This window comes from Macaca nemestrina, chromosome X (assembly GCF_043159975.1).
Source record: "Macaca nemestrina isolate mMacNem1 chromosome X, mMacNem.hap1, whole genome shotgun sequence".
Taxonomy (NCBI): Eukaryota; Metazoa; Chordata; class Mammalia; order Primates; family Cercopithecidae; genus Macaca; species Macaca nemestrina.
Window position 1 is genome coordinate 142,040,112 of NC_092145.1, and position 18,060 is coordinate 142,058,171.

At 48.7% G+C, this 18,060-nt stretch overlaps 1 protein-coding gene across 6 annotated transcripts in view; it reads right to left on the reverse strand.

Moving 5' to 3' along the window:
* Positions 1–12,959: 12,959 nt before the first annotated feature.
* LOC105478188 (cyclin dependent kinase like 5) overlaps positions 12,960–18,060 on the reverse strand; it is a 227,586-nt gene continuing 222,485 nt past the window's right edge. For all 6 annotated transcript variants that reach the window (XM_011735263.3, XM_011735264.3, XM_011735260.3 and 3 more), the window contains 2 exons: positions 15,971–16,153; positions 12,960–13,165 (listed from right to left, as the gene is read on the reverse strand). In XM_011735263.3, coding sequence (XP_011733565.2) covers positions 13,062–13,165; positions 15,971–16,153 — 287 coding nt within the window. In that variant the 3' untranslated portion in view covers positions 12,960–13,061. The remainder of the gene's footprint in view (positions 13,166–15,970; positions 16,154–18,060) is intronic.

Consider the following 18,060-nt stretch of genomic DNA (forward strand, 5'->3'; position numbering starts at 1 on the left):
TTCTCCTGCCTCAGCCTCCTGAGTAGCTGGGACTACAGGCGCCCGCCACCTCGCCCGGCTAGTTTTTTGTATTTTTTAGTAGAGATGGGGTTTCACCGTGTTAGCCAGGATGGTCTCGATCTCCTGACCTCGTGATCCACCCGTCTCGGCCTCCCAAAGTGCTGGGATTACAGGCTTGAGCCACCGCGCCCGGCCAACTAGGTTTTCCTGTGTGTATCTAAAGCGTGCCTTTCCTCATGGGTTGCAAAGTACATTTCAAGAAATAGACATGCCTTGAAATTTCCTGCTGTGGCAACAACGGTTTCCCCAGTAGAGTGGCCCTTTTGGATCAAGGGGCAGAATGAGCCCATATTGCATAAATCTAAGCCCATATTGCATAAATCTAAGATTGGTGACTGGCAGATGTCTCATGTAACGTGTGGTGGAATCACAGAAGCCATCTAAACAGGGAGAAAAATATGTAACCACATAATCGAAATCTTTCACTATTTTTCCTTTAGAGGCTGAGATTTTTCTCTTGTTCTCCTTCCAACAACGCTATTTTCTGGTATGAAACTATTAGGGTGGTGCAAAACTAATTGTGTTTGCCGTCACAATATGTTGTCGTCAAAAATGCTTTTGTTCTCCAGTTTGTTGGTGATTAAATCATTGTGCGGGACTGCAGCAGCCATGTTGCTTCTCCTTTGGTGACAGCTTTTTCTGTAAAATGCCTGTTGTTCCTTCTTTCTCTGCTTATTTCCATAAGAATCTGATACCTCAGAACCCCAGGCTGTCTACAGACAAATGCTTTCTGGGGGAGGGGAGTCTGGGAGGAAAGAAACACAAGAAATTGGTCCAAAATTTGATTGCGCCCAGGAATTGGCTGTGAGAGCAGGCCTCTCTTCCTTGAACTCTAGGTTTGCTCAGTGACAGCTCGACAGACCAGACCCTCTTCAGTGACAGACATGGCCTTTGAGCCAAGTGGATTTGGTTATGAAAGCCACACTGTCAGTGACCAACACCCCTTGCCTTTGGTCTCCCAAACAGAGGAGCTGGCACCTTTTTTTTTTTTTTTTGAGATGGAGTCTCGCTCTGTTGCCCAGGGTGGAATGCAGTGGCGTGATCTTAGCTCACTGCAACCTTCCACCCCCCAGGTTCAAGCGATTCTCCTGCCTCAGCCTCCCAAGTAGCTGGGATGACAGGCACGCACCACCACGCCCAGCTAATTTTTGTATTTTTTGTAGAGACAAGGTTTTGCCACGTTGGCCAGGCTGGTCTTGAACTCCTGACCTCAAGTGATCCGCCTGCCTCAGTCTCCCAAAGTGCTGGGATTACAGGCGTGAGCCACTGGCCTGGCACAATTGATGTTGGCCTAACTGACAGGGCCCTTCAGAAACTGCCTCCCAGCCAGTCCCAGCTTCTCTTGAGGGTGGGGATGGGACAGAGCATCTTCTGAACTAGCAGCCCCCAATCAACTAGGCCCTAATTGCTGATTTCCTTTGCATTTCTTGATGAACAGCTACAGGCCTGAGGTTAGAAGTTCATGTAGTCGTTAACTCCGCAGAGCACAGGGCACCATCCAGCCTTTCTGAGCTTCCCCTTGAGTTCCAGAAGCATCCTTCCGGCTGCCAGCTCGATTTCAACACTGGGGTGTCCCCTAGGCATCTCAAATTCATTATGTCCCAAACAGACCATCCTCCTCCTCCTCCTCCCCAAATCCCTTGTCCTCGCTGAAACCTTCTCCCCCTTCCCCCCACCTGGCAAATGAGAGCTCTATCCTCCCAGTTGCCCCAGCCTCAGACTTCTGTTTCTTTCACACCCCCACCCCTGCCATGTGTAATCTGTCCACAGATCCTGTGGGCACCACTTCCCCAATGCAGTCAGAATCCAGCCACTTAACACTTCCACTGCCACCACCTGGGCCAAGCCACCATCTTCTCTCCCTCGGATAACTGCACTCACCTCGGAACCAGACCCTGTTGCCACACTTGCCGTGGCCAGCCCGGTCCACAACACTGTACCAGAGGGAGCCTTTGAAACCGTGGTCAGTAATGTCCTTATCTATCCTCAAGTTCCACAAAGCCTCACATGGCCCATGAGGCCCTGCAGGAACTGGCTCCCTGACACCCCCAACCTCCTCATCTCCTAAGACTCTCTCTCCTCTAGCTCCAGCCTCAGGGGCTCCTTGCTCTTCCTGGAACATGCCAAGCACATACTCACCTTGAGTGCTTGGCACATGCTGTTCCCTCTGCCCAGAATGCTTTGCCCACAGGTGTCTCGCCTCCTTCGAATCTTTGCTCCAACATCACCTTCTCAGCGAGGGCTTCCCTAAGCCCAAAAGGACCAGTTCCTGTCCCCTACTTCCTTGCGTTTTCTCCACAGTAGTCACCGTAATTTTCCATACTATCTATTCTCTTTCTTCGTTCATTAATGTATTCTCCCCACGCACTCCCACCCAACACACACACTAGCCTATGAGCTTTATGATGGCATGTGTTTTTCCTGTTTTGTTTACTGCTCTATCCCCAGCACCTAAAGCTGGGACTGGAATGTAGTAGATGAATATTAGTAATGAATATTAGTTGAATGAATGAATGCTTTGAGGTGAGTCATTATCAGTCATCTTTTGTATGGGTTTCTATAACCTGTGGGCAAGAAAAAGGTGGACTGAAAAGGCCAGAGCAAGTGGTGAGCTGAAGGACAGGAAAAACCTTCTTTTTTTTTCTTTTGAGACAGGGTCTCACTCTGTCACCCAGACTGAAGTGCAGTGATGCAGTCATGGCTCACTGCAGCCTCTAGCTCTCATGATCCTCCCACCTCATATCTTCCGAGTAGCTCAGATCACAGGTGTGTGCCACCACACCTGGCTAATTTTTATTTATTTATTTGTTTGTTTGTTTATTTTAGCAGAGACAGGGTCTCACCATGTTGCCCAGGTTGGTCTCAAACTTCTGAGCTCAAGGGATCCTCCCACCTCAGCCTCCCAAAGTGTTAGAATTACAGCCATGAGCCACTGTGTCCGGCCAGGAAACATCCTCTTTATAAGGAGGGGGCTGAGCAGGCGGAGAAGTAGGGGTGGGAGGACGCATTTGAGGCAAAGAAATTCTATGGAGGCAAGAGACGGTCTGGCACATTTGCGGCTTGGCGAGCAGTACAGAGTGAGAAACATAAATCCTGAGAGGTAGGCAGGAGTTAGATTTATCTGCATGACCCCTTGAAGGACACTTTATTATTATATGCATCATAGGGGTGCGGAAATGGAGAGATTGTAATACATGTCAGAGGTGGGACTCAGCCCCTGGCAACAGTGCGCTGGGACTCAGCCCCTGGCAACAGCGCGCTGTTTGCACAGGAGAGTGGCGGCATCAGGTTTGCACCTCACTGCCTCAGCGCATGGAGGATGAAAGAGACAAGTCTCTCTTTAGCAGGCAGAGTGCCTGGGAGAGAGGGTGGGCCTCAAAGCAGGTAGTGGCAGTAACTCATGACTGTAATCCCAGCACTTCAAGAGGCTGAAGCCAGAGGATTGCTTGAGCCCAGGAGTTCAAGACCAGCCTAGGCAACATAGTGAGACCCCCATCTCTATAAAAATATGTTTAAAAATATTGGGTGTGGTGGCACGGGCTTATAGTCCCAGCTACCCTGGGGTGCTGAGGTGAGAGGATGGCTTGAGCCCAGGAGTTCAACGCGGCAGTAAGCTATGATTGCCACTGCACTCTAGCCTAGGCGACAGAGTAAGACTCTGTCTCAAAAAAAAAAAAGAAAAAGAAAAGAAAAGAAAAGCCAGGCGTGGTGGCTCACACCTGTAATCCCAGCACTTTGGGAGGCCAAGGCGGGTGGATCACCTGAGGTCAGGAGTTCCAGACCAGCCTGACAAACATGGTGAAACCCCATCTCTACTAAAAATACAAAATTAGCTGGGCGTGGTGGCGCATGCCTGTAATCCCAGCTACTCAGGAGGCTAAGGCAGGATAACCGCTTGAACCCCGGAGGCAGAGGTTGCGCTGAGCCGAGATCACGCCGTTGCACCCCAGCCTGGGCAACAGGAGTGAAACTCCGTCTCAAAAAAAAAAAAAAAATTCATTGTTAACTTCCTCTACCAGCACAGAGTCTGACATCGTAGGACTGTCTTTGTCTGTCTGAGAAGCTCTAATAAAATACCATGAACTAGGTGACTTATAAACCACAGAAATTTATTTCTTACAATACTGGAGGCTGGCAAGTCCACGATCAAAGTGCCAGCAGATTTGGCTCTGGTGAGAGCCTGCTTCCTCCTTCATCCCTGGCACCTTCTTGCTGTGCCCTCCCATAGCAGAAGGGGCAAGCTAGTGATGGGAAGGGGGGCAAGGCGTGGTCCCTGCCTCGGGCTCCACCGCCAGGCCTGTGCCCACGGACCTAGGTGAGGACAGGCACTCCTGCCTTCGTGCCCAAATGCTGCATTTCCCAAGACCACCCTGGTCCACCACGCCCCCATCCTGTGCCTATCAAAACTCCGAGACCCTAACAAGCAGACACACAAGCGGCTGGACGTGGAGAGGAGCACATTGGCGGAAGAAGACACAAGTGGCTGGACGTGCAGAGGGCGTTGAGAGGGCGTTGAGAGGGCGTTGAGAGGGCGTTGAGAGGAGTGCGCCGGCGGAAGAGCACACGATAGACACCGGCAGCCCCAGGCCATCAACCGGCGGAACAAGGTGGAGTTTGGCCGGGGCTATCAGAGAAGAGTGGGGCCACCTAGCAAGCCCAATTCCAGGGGGAAAGCATCTTCCTTCTGGCTTCCCCATCTGCTGAGAGCTCCTTCCACTCAATAAAACCTTGCACTCATTCTCCAAGCCCACATATGATCTGATTCTTCCAATACACCAAGGCAAGAAGCCCGAGATACAGAAAGCTTTCTGTCCTTGTGACAAGGCAGGGGTCTAATGGAGCTAACATAAGCCGCCTACAGACGGCAAACTAGAAGAGCACCCTGTAACACACGCCCCCTGGGGCCTCAGCTGTAAACATTCACCCCTAGACACTGCCGTGGGGTTGGAGCTCCACAGCCTGCCCGTCTGTATGCTCCCGTAGAGGTTTGAGCAGCGGGCACTGAAGAAGCGAGCCACAGCTCCCTTGAATGCCCTGAGAGGGGGACAAGGGGGACCTTTCCTGTTTCACTAGCTCCCTGGGGTCTCTTTTACGCAGATACTAATCCCATGTATGAGGGCAGAGCCTAATCACCTCCCAAAGGCCCCACATCTTACTACTACCACATTGGTGATTGGGTTTCAACATATGAATTTTGGGGGGGACACTAACATTCAGATCATAGCAGGGACTCTGGTAGCCTCCTACAAAGATGGCGCTCCCTAACCTCCATTGCTACCTGAGAAGGTCAATTCTGCCCGCAGCGGGGGAGTAACCAGTGGAACAAGCGCCCAGGAGAGACAGCAGTGTGGTGGCTGCAGATGAGGGTGGCCCTGAATCTTCCTAGGCTAAGACACATGTGCGCTTCACTCCCACTGCAGCCCCTGCATAGCCCATGGAAGTACTCACCATGGGCATGGTGCAGTGGTCTGTCTTCTCCTGGGTCTTCAAGCCCCTTGTGAGCAGAGTGAGGCTTCCATTTCAGAAGGCCCGGGCCCTACTATAGTGCCGGGCCTACAGTGGACACAAAAAAAGTGGTTGCAGAACAGGGAAATGTGTATTATTGAAATTAAAGCTTTTATGATTGTAATGATAAAGGCTTTGTGTGGTTTCTAAAAGCTTTTTGTGAGCATCAGATTCACTTTTTAAATAGCGAAGTGGTTAAAGGAGGGACTTTTATTTCCATTTTTTACACTCAGCTTTTGTTTGAAATTTTTTTATCATCAGAAAAGAAAGAAAGAAATTTGTTTTGTTCAAAATGTCTGGGAAGGCCGGGTGTGGTGGCTCACACCTGTAATCCCAGCACTTTGGGAGGACGAGGCGGGTGGATCACCTAAGGTCAGGAGTTCAAAACCAGCCTGGGCAACATGGCAAAACGCAGTCTCTACTAAAAGTACAAAAATTAGCCAGGCATGATGGCTGTAATCCCAGCTACTCAGGAGGCTGAGGCAGGAGAATCGCTTGAACCCGGAAGGCAGAGGTTGCAGTGAGCCAGTCTCAAAAGAAAAAAAAAAAGTCTGGGAAATGGAGTTTTGGTGGTATAGGGGAGAAAAAGTAATCGCTTTTCCTCACTTATCTCAAGGTTCATGGCTGAGATGCCTACAACAAAAGACAGATTAATGAGGGAACACCATCCACACTTATTTAATAAGTTTTACATGGCACAGGAGCTTTCAGAAATGAAGACCCAACGAAACAGGAAGATCTGTGCATTTTTGTGGACAGTTGTGTGGAAATATGATGGGAGGATCAGAGGGTATGATCTAGTGGTAATAAATGAGAAAAGCATAACAAGGCCTGTTTGTTCAGATTTGTGTTGGTGCTCCTGTGTGATATTCCTTTCCTCTGGGTATAGGGCGGGACACCTGTCACGTGAGGGTCTTCAGGGGAGAAGAGTAGACTGACCTTCCTAGGTTTGATGGTCTGCTTCAGGGAAGACGGGGTGAAAGGAATTCTATGGCCCATTTCAGGAGAGAAAGGGGCAAGGGCTGCTTTTGTTTCTATGGCCAGCTTCAGGAGAGAGGGGATGGGAGCAGGTCCGAGGGACCTTCCTGCTTCTGCAGTTTCCTCAGTTTCCTTGTGTGTCCAGGTGCCATATTTGGCAGTAGCGTTTCCTGTACCCCATCAGTGCTTTAAACCAGCAGCGTCCAATGCAACCTTCTGCGATGATGGAAACGTTCTGTATCTTCTTAGCCAGTACAGTAACCACTAGCTTCATGTGGCTCTGAAGCATTTGAAATGTGGCTGGTTTGACCGAAGAATTGAACTTTTTATTTTGATAATTTTAATTAATTTTATTTTATTTTTCGAGACAGAGTCTCACTCTGTTGCCCAGACTGGAGTGCAGTGGGGCAATATCGACTCACTGCAACCTGGGTTTCAAGCGATTCTCCTGCCTCAGCCTCCCAAGTGGCTGGGATTACAGGTGCCTGCCACCACGCCCAGCTGATTTTTGTATTTTTAGTAGAGACGGGGTTTCACCATGTTGGCCAGGCTGGTCTGGAACTCCTGATCTCAAGTGATCGGCCTGCCTCAGCCTCTCAAAGTGCTAGGATTACAGGCATGAGCTACCACGCCCGGCCAATTTTAATTAAATTCCAATACCACGTGGGACTAGTCACGACTACATTGGACAGTGAAGCTTTAAACAATCAGTTTCTGCTAATATATGCAAACTCTTTACCTGTTAAAGTGTGAATTCATTCTCTTTATTCATGCTTCTATAAAGAGAGTTTATATGTCAGTTTTATGTTAAATTTTGCACACTTTCAATTTTCCCACATTGTGTATATGGTACTTATACTTTCATTGTGGCCTGACATTTCCTGTACATTATAGACAAACCTATAAAATAATTTCTAAACAATGTCTGAATCCTAAATCATCGAATTGTGGCACAGTGAGGGACCTGGGAATCAGCTCCTGAATAGCACATTGGGCAGGCAATAGGGATGATGATGGTGGTGATGATGATGAAGATTTAATAAGAAAAACCTGGGGCCAGGCATGGTGGCTCATGCCTGTAATCCCAACACTTTGGGAGGATGAGGCAGGAGAAGCACCTGAGGTCAGGAGTTCGAGACCAGCCTGGCCAACATAGTGAAACGCTGTGTCTACTAAAAATACAAAAAATTAGCCTGGCATGGTGGCAGGCACCTGTAATCCCAGCTGCTTGGGAGGCTGAGGCAGGAGAATCGCTTGAACCCAGAAGGCGGAGGTTGCCATGAGCCAAGATCGCGCCATTGCATTCCACCCTGGGCAACAAGAGCGAAACTCCGTCTCAAAAAAAAGGAAGAAAGAAAGAAAGAAAGACAGACAACAGAAAATCTTCACGCTGTTAAGTGAAAGGGAAAGCAGGATACAACATTGTTTAGATAGTAGGTTCTCAAATATATTTAAAAATACACATAGAAAAATTACAGGAAATATTTATACTAAAATGTTAACAGTGTTGGCTTTGGTGGTAACAAACATAGGTGTTTTCCTCTCCCTGCCCTGTCCACTTTGCTACATTATGTAGTTTCCAAAATTCTATAACAAACAAAAATATTATCTTTTTATATTTTTTTGAGAGTAAAAAAAAATTTATTTTTTTACTCTGTTACCCAGGCTGGAGTACAGAGGAGCGATCTTGGCTCACTGCAACCTCCACCTCCTGGGTTCAAGCAATTCTCTTGCCTCAGCCTCTTGAGTAGCTGGGATTACAGGCGCATGCTACCACACCTGGCTAATTTTTGTATTTTTAGTAGAGATGGGGTTTCATCATGTTGGTCAGGCTGGTCTCAAACTCCTGACCTCATGATCCACCCGCCTTGGCCTTGTAAAGTGTTGGGAATACAGGCGTGAGCCACTGCACCCGGCCATGATTATCTTTTTTTTTTTTTTGAGACAGAGTCTCACTCTGTCACCCAGGTTGGAGTGCAGTGGTGCAACCTCCGCCTCCTGGGTTCAAACGATTCTCGTGCCTCAGCCTCCCGAGTAGCTGGGATTACAGGCATGTACCACCATGCCTGGCTAATTTTTGTATTTTTTGTAGAGACGGGGTTTTGTCATGGTGCCCAGGCTGGTCTCGAACTCCTGGCCTAAGTGATAGGCCCGCCTCGGCCTCCCAAAGTGCTGGGATTACAGGTGTGAGTCACTGTGCCCGGCCTATAATGATGATCTTGTTCTTTCTGTTTAATTTTACTGTCCCCAGCTTCTTAGCATCTGGGGATGTTTTTCCTGGCAGATATTTACTTACCATGACTTCTTCCAGAAGGGGTGTTGGTAGCTTTCATGTGACTATTTCTATTTCACTTTTCCATGTAACGAGTGATGCTGTTGGATTTCTCTTTTATTAATTAGATTTTTTCTGTCTCATCCTCTTGCTTTAGCCACATTGGGATTATCGTCTACCGAGGTATGTAACGGTAAGGAGGCTGGAATGTACAGGCATAGTGGTTTTGAAAATTTTCCCAACCAAAAATAACGTACAGGACTATCACTTTGTTTGTTTGTTTTTAAATGTATTTTGAAATATATTTTGGCTGGGCATGGTGGCTCATGCCTGTAATCCCAGCACTTTGGGAGGCCGAGGCAGGCAGATCACTTGAGGTCAGGGGTTCGAGACCAGCCTGGCCAACATGATGAAACCCTGTCTCTACTTAAAAAATATAAAAATTAGCCAGGTGTGGTGGTACACACCTGTAATCCTAGCTACTCAGGGGGCTGAGGCAAGAGAATCGCTTGAACCCAGGAGGCAGAGGCTGCAGTGAGCCAAGATCACACCACTGCACTCCAGCCTGGGCGACAGAGTGAGACTCCGTCTCAAAAAAAATAAATAAAGTATTTTTTTGGTGATGGTGGCAGTAGCACATTTGACCTAGGCAAGCTCCACGACTGGTGTTTGAATTAGAGAATGAAAGTAAAGCCGGTCTTCAATCAGATGGCACAATCTTGAATCTATCTCCACATAGGAACTTCCAGGGGATGTGAAGAGTCTAAACTTGGATTGGGGCTCCCCAAACTCCTGAAGACACTATAATGGCGTGAACGGTGCCCTCTAGATGGGTGTATCTGTGAGATTATTAGTTGGTCGCCTAGGGTGGCAGACATTTACTTATTTAGAACCGAAGATGAGTGGTAGCTGTGTGTATTAAGGCTGGATTAATAGCTCAATTTGGCCATTGCAGCAAAGCTGCTATAGACGATGCATAAGGAATGAATGTGATCACTCCAGGGGTGGCAACCACAGTTGCCTTTGACCATGACTTTTCTGCCCTGCCTCTCTGGTTGGCTGCAGGATGAAGGCGAGGACCCCTGGTACCAAAAAGCATGCAAGTGTGATTGCCAAGGAGGACCCAATGCTCTGTGGTCTGCAGGTGCCACCTCCTTGGACTGCATACCAGGTAAGTATCCCCTGTCCTTGGGATGGAACAGTCATTGGGAACACCCCATTTCTCTTCCTTTTTCCCACTCGGCTGAATTAACCTCCTGAACGCTACCCCCATCTTTAGAATGAAAGATGAATGGTAGCTGTGTGTATTTATTTATTACTATTATTAAGCCTATGTTAATGTGGGTTTTCTCCAGTTGGCCTCTGAGCTTTGGATCTCACACTGGTCCCTGCTTCAACACATGGCGTGATGTCAGTGTCCAGAAACAGCTCCCTAGATCTCCATGTCTCCAGGTTGGGATGGTAGGATGGGACCTAACTTTCAATGAAATCGATGAATGGGACTGATTGAAAATAAATTAACGGGTGGATGGGCGCAGTGGCCCACGCCTGTAATCCCAGCACTTTGGGAGACCGAGGCAGGTGGACTGCTTGAGCTCAGGAGTTTGAGACTCACCTGGGCAACATGGTGAAACCTTGTCTTTACTAAAAATACAAAAATTATCCGGGTGTGGTGGCTTGCACCTGTGGTCCCAGCTATTCAGGAGGCTGAGGTGGGAGCATTGCTTGAATCCGGGAGGTGGAGGTTGCAGTGAGTAGTGATCTCGTACCACTGCACTCCGGCCTGGATGACAGAGCAAGAGGCTGTCTCAAAAAAAAAAAAAAAAAAAACGGGAAAGAAAAGAAATTAATGCTAGTCAGCCTGGAATTTTGAAAAGAGCACAGGCTCCAGAGCCAGGAAGATGAGGGCTGGAATCCTGGCTGTGTCACATCTGAACTCTGGGACTGCCACTTTTTTCCTTGTCTGTCCAATGGAGGTGATGATAGTACCATGCCTGGATACTGCTTGCTCACCAAACAGCCACATGCTTCCCTCCCATTGCCCAGTCCCCTTGTAATTAATCAGGTGGTGCCATCCAAACAGCTCCAGCCAAAGTGAGCAGGCCACTTCCAAAATGGCACTGAAGGGCTGGCACTCAACTCTCTGGCTCTCCCTTTCCTGCTGTGAAGCCACCTGTTGAGATAGTGGCTTTTCCTGCAACCTGGTCTCAGGCTGATCACGTGGAGCAGAACCCCCTGCCTACCGACGGTAGACCAGTTGCCTGAGTGAAAAATAAACCTGTGTTTTGTGGAGCCTCTGAAATTTCCAGGCCAATTTGTTCTGTAGCTGATGTGGCCTATGTCTAAGACAGGGCCCAGCAAACTTTGTAAAGGAGGAGTAAGGAAATATTTGTGGCTTTGTGGACCAAATAGTCTGTCACAACTAGTCCATTCTGCCCTTGTGTTGGAAAGCAGTCATAAACAATATGTAAATGCTCAAGCATGGCTGGGTTCCAATAAAACTTTATTTACAAAACAAGCAGAGGGCCAGATGTGGCCCATGGGTCATAGTTTGTTGACCTCTGCTCTACGGGGTTGTCAACAAGGAATAAATAAGATGAGGCATTAAAGCAGCCTGTGGGGTACTAGCACACTGTTGAATAAAGGTTGGTTTCTTTTCTACCAGCCTCCTAAGAGCTCACACTCTGAGGAGGGAGCGAGCAGATCCAATTTTCAGAGGCTTGGGCAGTCCCTGCAAATATTTGCAATGCTTAAATCCTTTCCATGCTCAGAGCTTGTTTTGCATGAAACTGGCCTTGCTGCCTCTCCAGGGTTATGATGGTATCGTGCCACTTCATTTACTTTACACAATTGCCTAATAATAGCTTCACCAGAGACAGGTTTGTGTGTCTGTGTGTGAGGCTCTTTTCATTATTTCATTAAATTTGCATTAACAAAGCAAATTGCAATGTGTGTGTGGGAGGGTAGGATACAATGGCTTCTACTGCGTGATTTTCCTATTTTCTGAAGGGGAAGTCATTTCTGAACTAAGTTTGTTTTCCAAGGGAACTGTGGGGTCCTAATCGTGAGGAAACCGATGGGCTTTTCCTATGGGACATCCCATCAGGCTCCATGGCATGAGCTCATGCAGCCATTAAATGTTGGTATGATTGACTCAGTCAATATTGACGCACCCTCATTCCATTTATAACTCAATTCACCCATCTTTCAACATGTGCCTATGATGTGTCAGGCACTGACAAGGAGACAGAAATGAAGGCATTGTCTCCACCTTAGAGAAATTTACCATTTAGTGGTAACGAATGTTCTTTTCACTAGAGACATGAGACCTCCTGGAATTCCATTCCAACTAAGTTCTGTGTAAGAAGAAATTGAAAAGACATTGTTTATGTGGATTGGCTTCATTGACCCAATCAAGTTTGACACTTCAAGAAGGGCCATGTGCAGCCTGGGCAACATGACAAAACCCCATCTCTGGATGGGGGGCATGGTGGCATGTGCCTGTAGTCCCAGCTACTCAGGAGGCAAAGGTGGGAGGATTGCTTGAGCCTAGGAGGTTGAGGCTGCAGTGAGCCATAGTCATATCACTGCACTCCAGCCTGGGCAACAGACAGAGACCCTGTCCCCCCCCCCAAAAAAAAAAAAGGAGAGAAGAGTCATGTGTTTGAGGGATGTGATGTTGACCCTGGTCCCCAAAGCTGTCTCCCCTATACAGCTGTCATGAGCTTGAAGTTCAAAAATTAGAAATTCTTTTAGCTTAAGTGCTCTCCTCTCTCCATTGTTTTTGTTTTCTTTTTTCTTTTTTTGAGACGGAATCTCGCTCTGTCTTCCAGGCTGGAGTGCAGTAGCGTGATCTCGGCTCACTGCAACCTCCACCTCCCAGGTTCAAGCAATTCTCCTGCCTCAGTCTCCCGAGTAGCTGGGACTACAGGTGCGCACTGCCAGGCCCAGCTGATTTTTTTTTTTGTATTTTAGTAGAGATGGGGGTTTCACTGTGTTGCCCAGGCTGGTCTCGAACTCCTGAGCTCAGGCAATCTGCCCGCTCGGCCTCCCAAAGTGCTGGGATTACAGGCGTGAGCCACCGCACCTGGCCCTGGTTTTTGTTCTTAACAACGCAGATATTTTCAGAAAGGAAAACTCAACCTCAGCGTTAATGGTTGATTCATTGGTGTTAATTGGTTCCTCCATGAGATAGATGATTCAGGGCATTGGAACCAGCCACAGGCTTGCAAAAGTCACTTGCCCGTCAGTGGCGCAGATTCTCATGGTGTGTCAGAAACGCAGCTTCGTTTGTCTGGGTCCTGTGAATCAGGGCTTCCCTCATAGCCTGTCTCACGAAGAAAGAGAACCCTGGAAAGCACAGAAGGATGGCGGGGTCACTCAGAGCTGCCAGGAGGTGCTAACAGGTGCACTCTGGCTAATGCCCGGGCCCCCCACGGAGCAGAAGGCCACATGCATTCTGGCCTCCTAATCTTCACTTTAATGCTATTAAAAATACTAAAAGCTCTGTCTTTTCCACCGTTGAGCCAAGATTACCCCGGCACTCTGAGAGCAAAAAATAGGGTAGGGAAATTATCAAAAGTATAATAAATCCACTGGTTTGCTAACGCTTCATTTTGATTCTAGATTTTCTCTTCTATATGATGTTTGAACTTATAATCCATTCTTCCAGAAATATTATCCTACATATTTTCTCCTGTACTCTACTATATTGTCACATATATTCAAGTCTAATATCTATGCATAACACTATTCACATCTGTCTGGAATCTTGTGTTAAGAAAGTCCCTGAATTCTGTGTTTCTTTAGATTTGCATTCTTTATAAGCCTGCCTACAAACCCAGAAGTTAGCCACTAAAGTAAAAAGGCTAGAATATGAAATATACACAGCCTTGGGCTGGCAACATATTGCAAACATGCCTTTATCTATCTAATGATCACATCATGGCTCAGAAGAGCCATTTGAGCCACAGAAGATGTAGGCTTTTCCCTAAGGGTGAAATGAGTATAGAAACAGGTCTAATAGCTGCAATAACAAAGTGACACTGGGCAGAAAACTCAGGAAGGTCATATTCTGTGTGTGTCTGATAAGGGTCCCCTCAGGTTTTGGCTCTGTTGCCCAAGCTGGAGTGCAATGGCGCGATCTCGGCTCACTGCAACCTCTGCCTCCTGGGTTCAACAGATTCTCCTGTCTCAGCTTCCCAAGTAGCTGGGATTACAGGCACCCACCACTGCACTCGGCTAATTTTTGTATTTTTAGTAGAGATGGGGTTTCACCATGTTGGCCAGGCTGGTCTTGAACTCCTGACCTCAGGTGATCCTCCCTCCTCAGCCTCCCAAAGTGCTGGGATTACAGGCGTGAGCCGCTGCACCCAGCCTTGGAGCCCCTTAATTCTTTCACAACATTATTGAGGTTGCCTTCTAGCATCTACTCAATTTATGGTTTCTTTTGATTAGGCCAGAGGTCACAGTCAGTGTCTACTTCTTCCCTGAGGCCTCTGCTGCCTGTTTCGAAATGCCATTTCCTATGCTCGTCCCCAGTGGGCACCCAAGATGGGCCGACGGCATTTGTTAATTCATCCCTCCATCCATCTGTCTAGTCAATATCTAGAGAGTGCCCAGCACCTGTGGGCATTCTGCTCAGCTGGGGGGAGAATGGGGAGGGAGGCAGGCAAGAGAAGATGGCAGTGAAGTACACCCGAGGAGGAGGGGTGCGTGACAGGTGGGGAGGGTGCTGGGGAGGTAGCACCAGGGCCCCTCAGCCGGCTCAGGGCAGGCAGAGATCTGAAGGCTGAGGCGTGGGGGGGCAGACGGAGGGGTGTGGACGGGAGGGGATGGCCTCAGGGAAGGCCTGCAGGCCACATATGGACCTGAAAAGAGCTCAACCAGGCCCACAGAAGGAAGAGGAAAGGAGAAGAAGGAGTCAGGAAAAATCACAATAAAAGAACTGGAGTGTGCTCTTCTTCAGGGCACACACAGTGTGGGAAATGTCACATTTTCTATTTTTCCATGTTAGGAGAAATCTAGCCGGACTGCCCCCTTGTAATGGCCTGTGAGGAGTCTGCGGACAGGATTTTTGAAGGTCTTTTCTCCCCCTTTAGACTACATGAACCCCCCATGAGCTTGCGAGGGCAGCCTGGCCACAGCCCCATTGGAAGGCGGACGTCTCGAGAGTGGCTCCTCTCCCTCTGAGCCAAACTCAGTCTGAGGGACCTTCCCAAGTTTTCTGAGCATGCCCAGAGCTCAGGGCTCCCAGACCCATCCCAGTCCAGCCCCTCAGGGGAATCAGGTCCCTCCCCGCTGCGCTCAGGCCCTCGCCATATCCCTGCTACTTTAGCTGGGGCTGTCACCTCCTTCTCTTGGGTAATGCGCTAATTCCTGGTGAGGCCTAGATCTTCCAGGTCCATAAGCCTGAGGGATGCTTTTGACAAGGTTTCTCTCTCACATCCCTCTCTCTGTCTCTCTGTCTCTGTCTGTCTGTCTCTCTCTCTCTCTCTCTCTCTCACACACACACACACACACACACACACACACACACACTTGCTCCTGCCTGGGGCAAGGAGAGCTGAAACCATTCTTTAGTCACATGAAGCTGGCCTCATTCTCTGGAGGGTGTGGCGGGGGGCTGTGGTGGTGGAGGGGGGGAGGGTAATGGGGACAGAACAGAGTAGGATAGAGGGGCATTGGATTTCCTCCCTATTGAGTCTTCGCCAGAAAAACATGCAAAATTCAAGAAGGTGTCAATGTAGTCTCACGAATTCACCTTCACCAATGTCATGTACCTGGTGCTTTTTGGCCAGACACTGTGCTCTACGAATTCTACAATCTCCAAATACTTTCACTTAATCTTACAGCAATTTTATGAAGACAGGTACTACATCATGCCCCATTTCACAGATGAGGAGACTGAGACCCAGAGAGGTTAAGCAGCTGGCCTGCACGCACGCTGAGAGGGTGGGCCCCTACCCCAGGTGTCATTGGCTGGATGCAAGCCTGCTTGACCATTACCATCACCGGCAGCCTCGTCCCAGTGCCCAGGCTAATGATGTCAGAATCCCTGGGGGTGCGGCCCGAACATCAGCATTTCTACAGCTCCTCAGGCAATTCCGAGGTGCAGCCCAGGCTGAGCCCCACCGGTCTAGAGTCTCTGCTTACCAGGTTGCTGGGTTAGGCAGCTGAAAGCATCAGTGCCTCGGACCTGGAGTGTTGGGAATATGGAAGTGCCTCGGACCTGGAGCACTGGATAGGGAGCCGGACTGGAGGTTGGACGATGAAGGGCTCCATCTGGGGCATACGGAGTGTGAGGCTTCTTTGGGTCACCACGGCGGAAATTTTCTCCTGGAAAATATTCAGAGGGCAGTGGAATGAAGCTTGGGGCCTAGGAGTCAGGCATCGGCTCCCAGACACCAGCTAAAGCCAAGGTGACAGTGAGATTGTCATCTTCCCTGGGGAGTAAGTACAGCATCCATGTCTGGACACACGGGTCTTTAGATCGCAGTGAGTCACACATTCTCCGCTGCCTCAACAGGCCCTCCCAGGCTTTCAAGGCCATTGGCCCTGGCCAGGTACACCCGCAGGCCTACAGACCGCTCTCAAGTGTCAGATGGGCTATTTGGGAAGAAATGGCAAAAGAGATGTGAAGGGGAAACAGATGAAGAAGAGCAAAGTGCAAAGAATAAGGTGACTGGGAGAGGTGGCACTGGCTTTTTCCCTTCCCCTCTGTCTACTCCCTCAGAGCTGGTGGCCCTGAGGGGGAAAAAAAAAAAAAAAGGAGGTTCAGTCATCAAATGCTCAAAGTGGAGGGGCCTCAGAGACACCCAAGGTTAGAATTTTGCCCATGAAAAATCCCTGCCACCTGGTCCTGTGCCCCTCCTCCTGATCGCTTGGGCTTGTCTTCCCAGCTGGAGGGGTGTCGCGGGGGTGGACGAGCCCTCGAGTCCACAGGCACTCAGTCCTCCGGATCTCCAGCCCACAGAATGCCTTCCTTGGCAGGCCAAGGTTTTCAAAGTGCACTTTCAAAAATGAGCTTGTTAAAAATGCAGTTGCTCTGAGGTGGAGTCCTGGACACTGCATTCTTAATAAGCTCCCCTGATGATTCGCCCGCCACACAAGGCATGATTGAGTGGCCCACAAAGTGCTCCTCTTCTCTCTCCCGGAAATTGACATGATCGTAACAGACTCCCAAAGTCTTGAGTACTCAATAAACTACAAGTTCTCTTTTTTTTTTTTTTTTTTTTTGAGGCGGAGTCTTCACTCTGTCGCCCAGGCTGGAGTGCAGTGGCACCATCTCGGCTCACTGCAAGCTCCGCCTCCCAGGTTGGCGCCATTCTCCTGCCTCAGCCTCCCGAGTAGCTGGGACTACAGGCGCCCGACACCGCGCCCGGCTAATTTTTTGTATTTTAGTAGAGACGGGGTTTCACCGTGTTAGCCAGGATGGTCTCGATCTCCTGACCTCGTGATCCGCCCGTCTCGGCCTCCCAAAGTGCAGGGATTACAGGCGTGAGCCACCGCGCCCGGCCAATAAACTACAAATTCTCTACCCGCACCCTCAGCCCCACAGAGCTGCAGATACTAGTGGGATTGGGCCTATTCCTTTGGTGCATTGGGGCAGAAAGGAAGTTAAGCCTCCCTGGCTAGAGGCCTGAAGCTGGCCTGTTTTTAGCCTCTGGGGACAGGGCATGGCCATCTCTGCAAGCATGTTTCATTCAACTTTACTGGCTTTTGAAAAATTCTCCAGAGAGACTTCAGCCCTTGTTTTATGGTTACAGGTAATGGTGCCTCAGTGAATATGTTCAGCCCTTCAACCTGAACTCAAATTTACAGATGGAGAAAATACTATGATTTGCCTTAACTGCAGTTTATCACTCATCATCAGAAAACTAGGAGAATGAGGTGGGAGGATAGCTTGAGCCCAGGAGTTAGAGTTGCAGAGAGTTATGACTGCACCATGGCACTCCAGCCTGTGCGACACAGCGAGACCGGGTCTCTAACAAAAAAAGGAAAATACATTTGCCATTTGTTTTCTGTAGAAATTCAGTTACGAACTGGGTTTGGTTATAAGTACAAGACCCCCTAAATACTGGCTTATTGATTTAGGAGTTTTAACTCACATGGTAAAAAAAAAAATTAGGGGTAGAGAGTTATAATACTTAAGGTTATCAAGGCTGAGGTCTCCGCAGTTTTGTTTTTTTGTTTTTTGTTTTGTTGAGACAGGGTCTGTCACCCAGGCTGGAATGCAGTGGTGT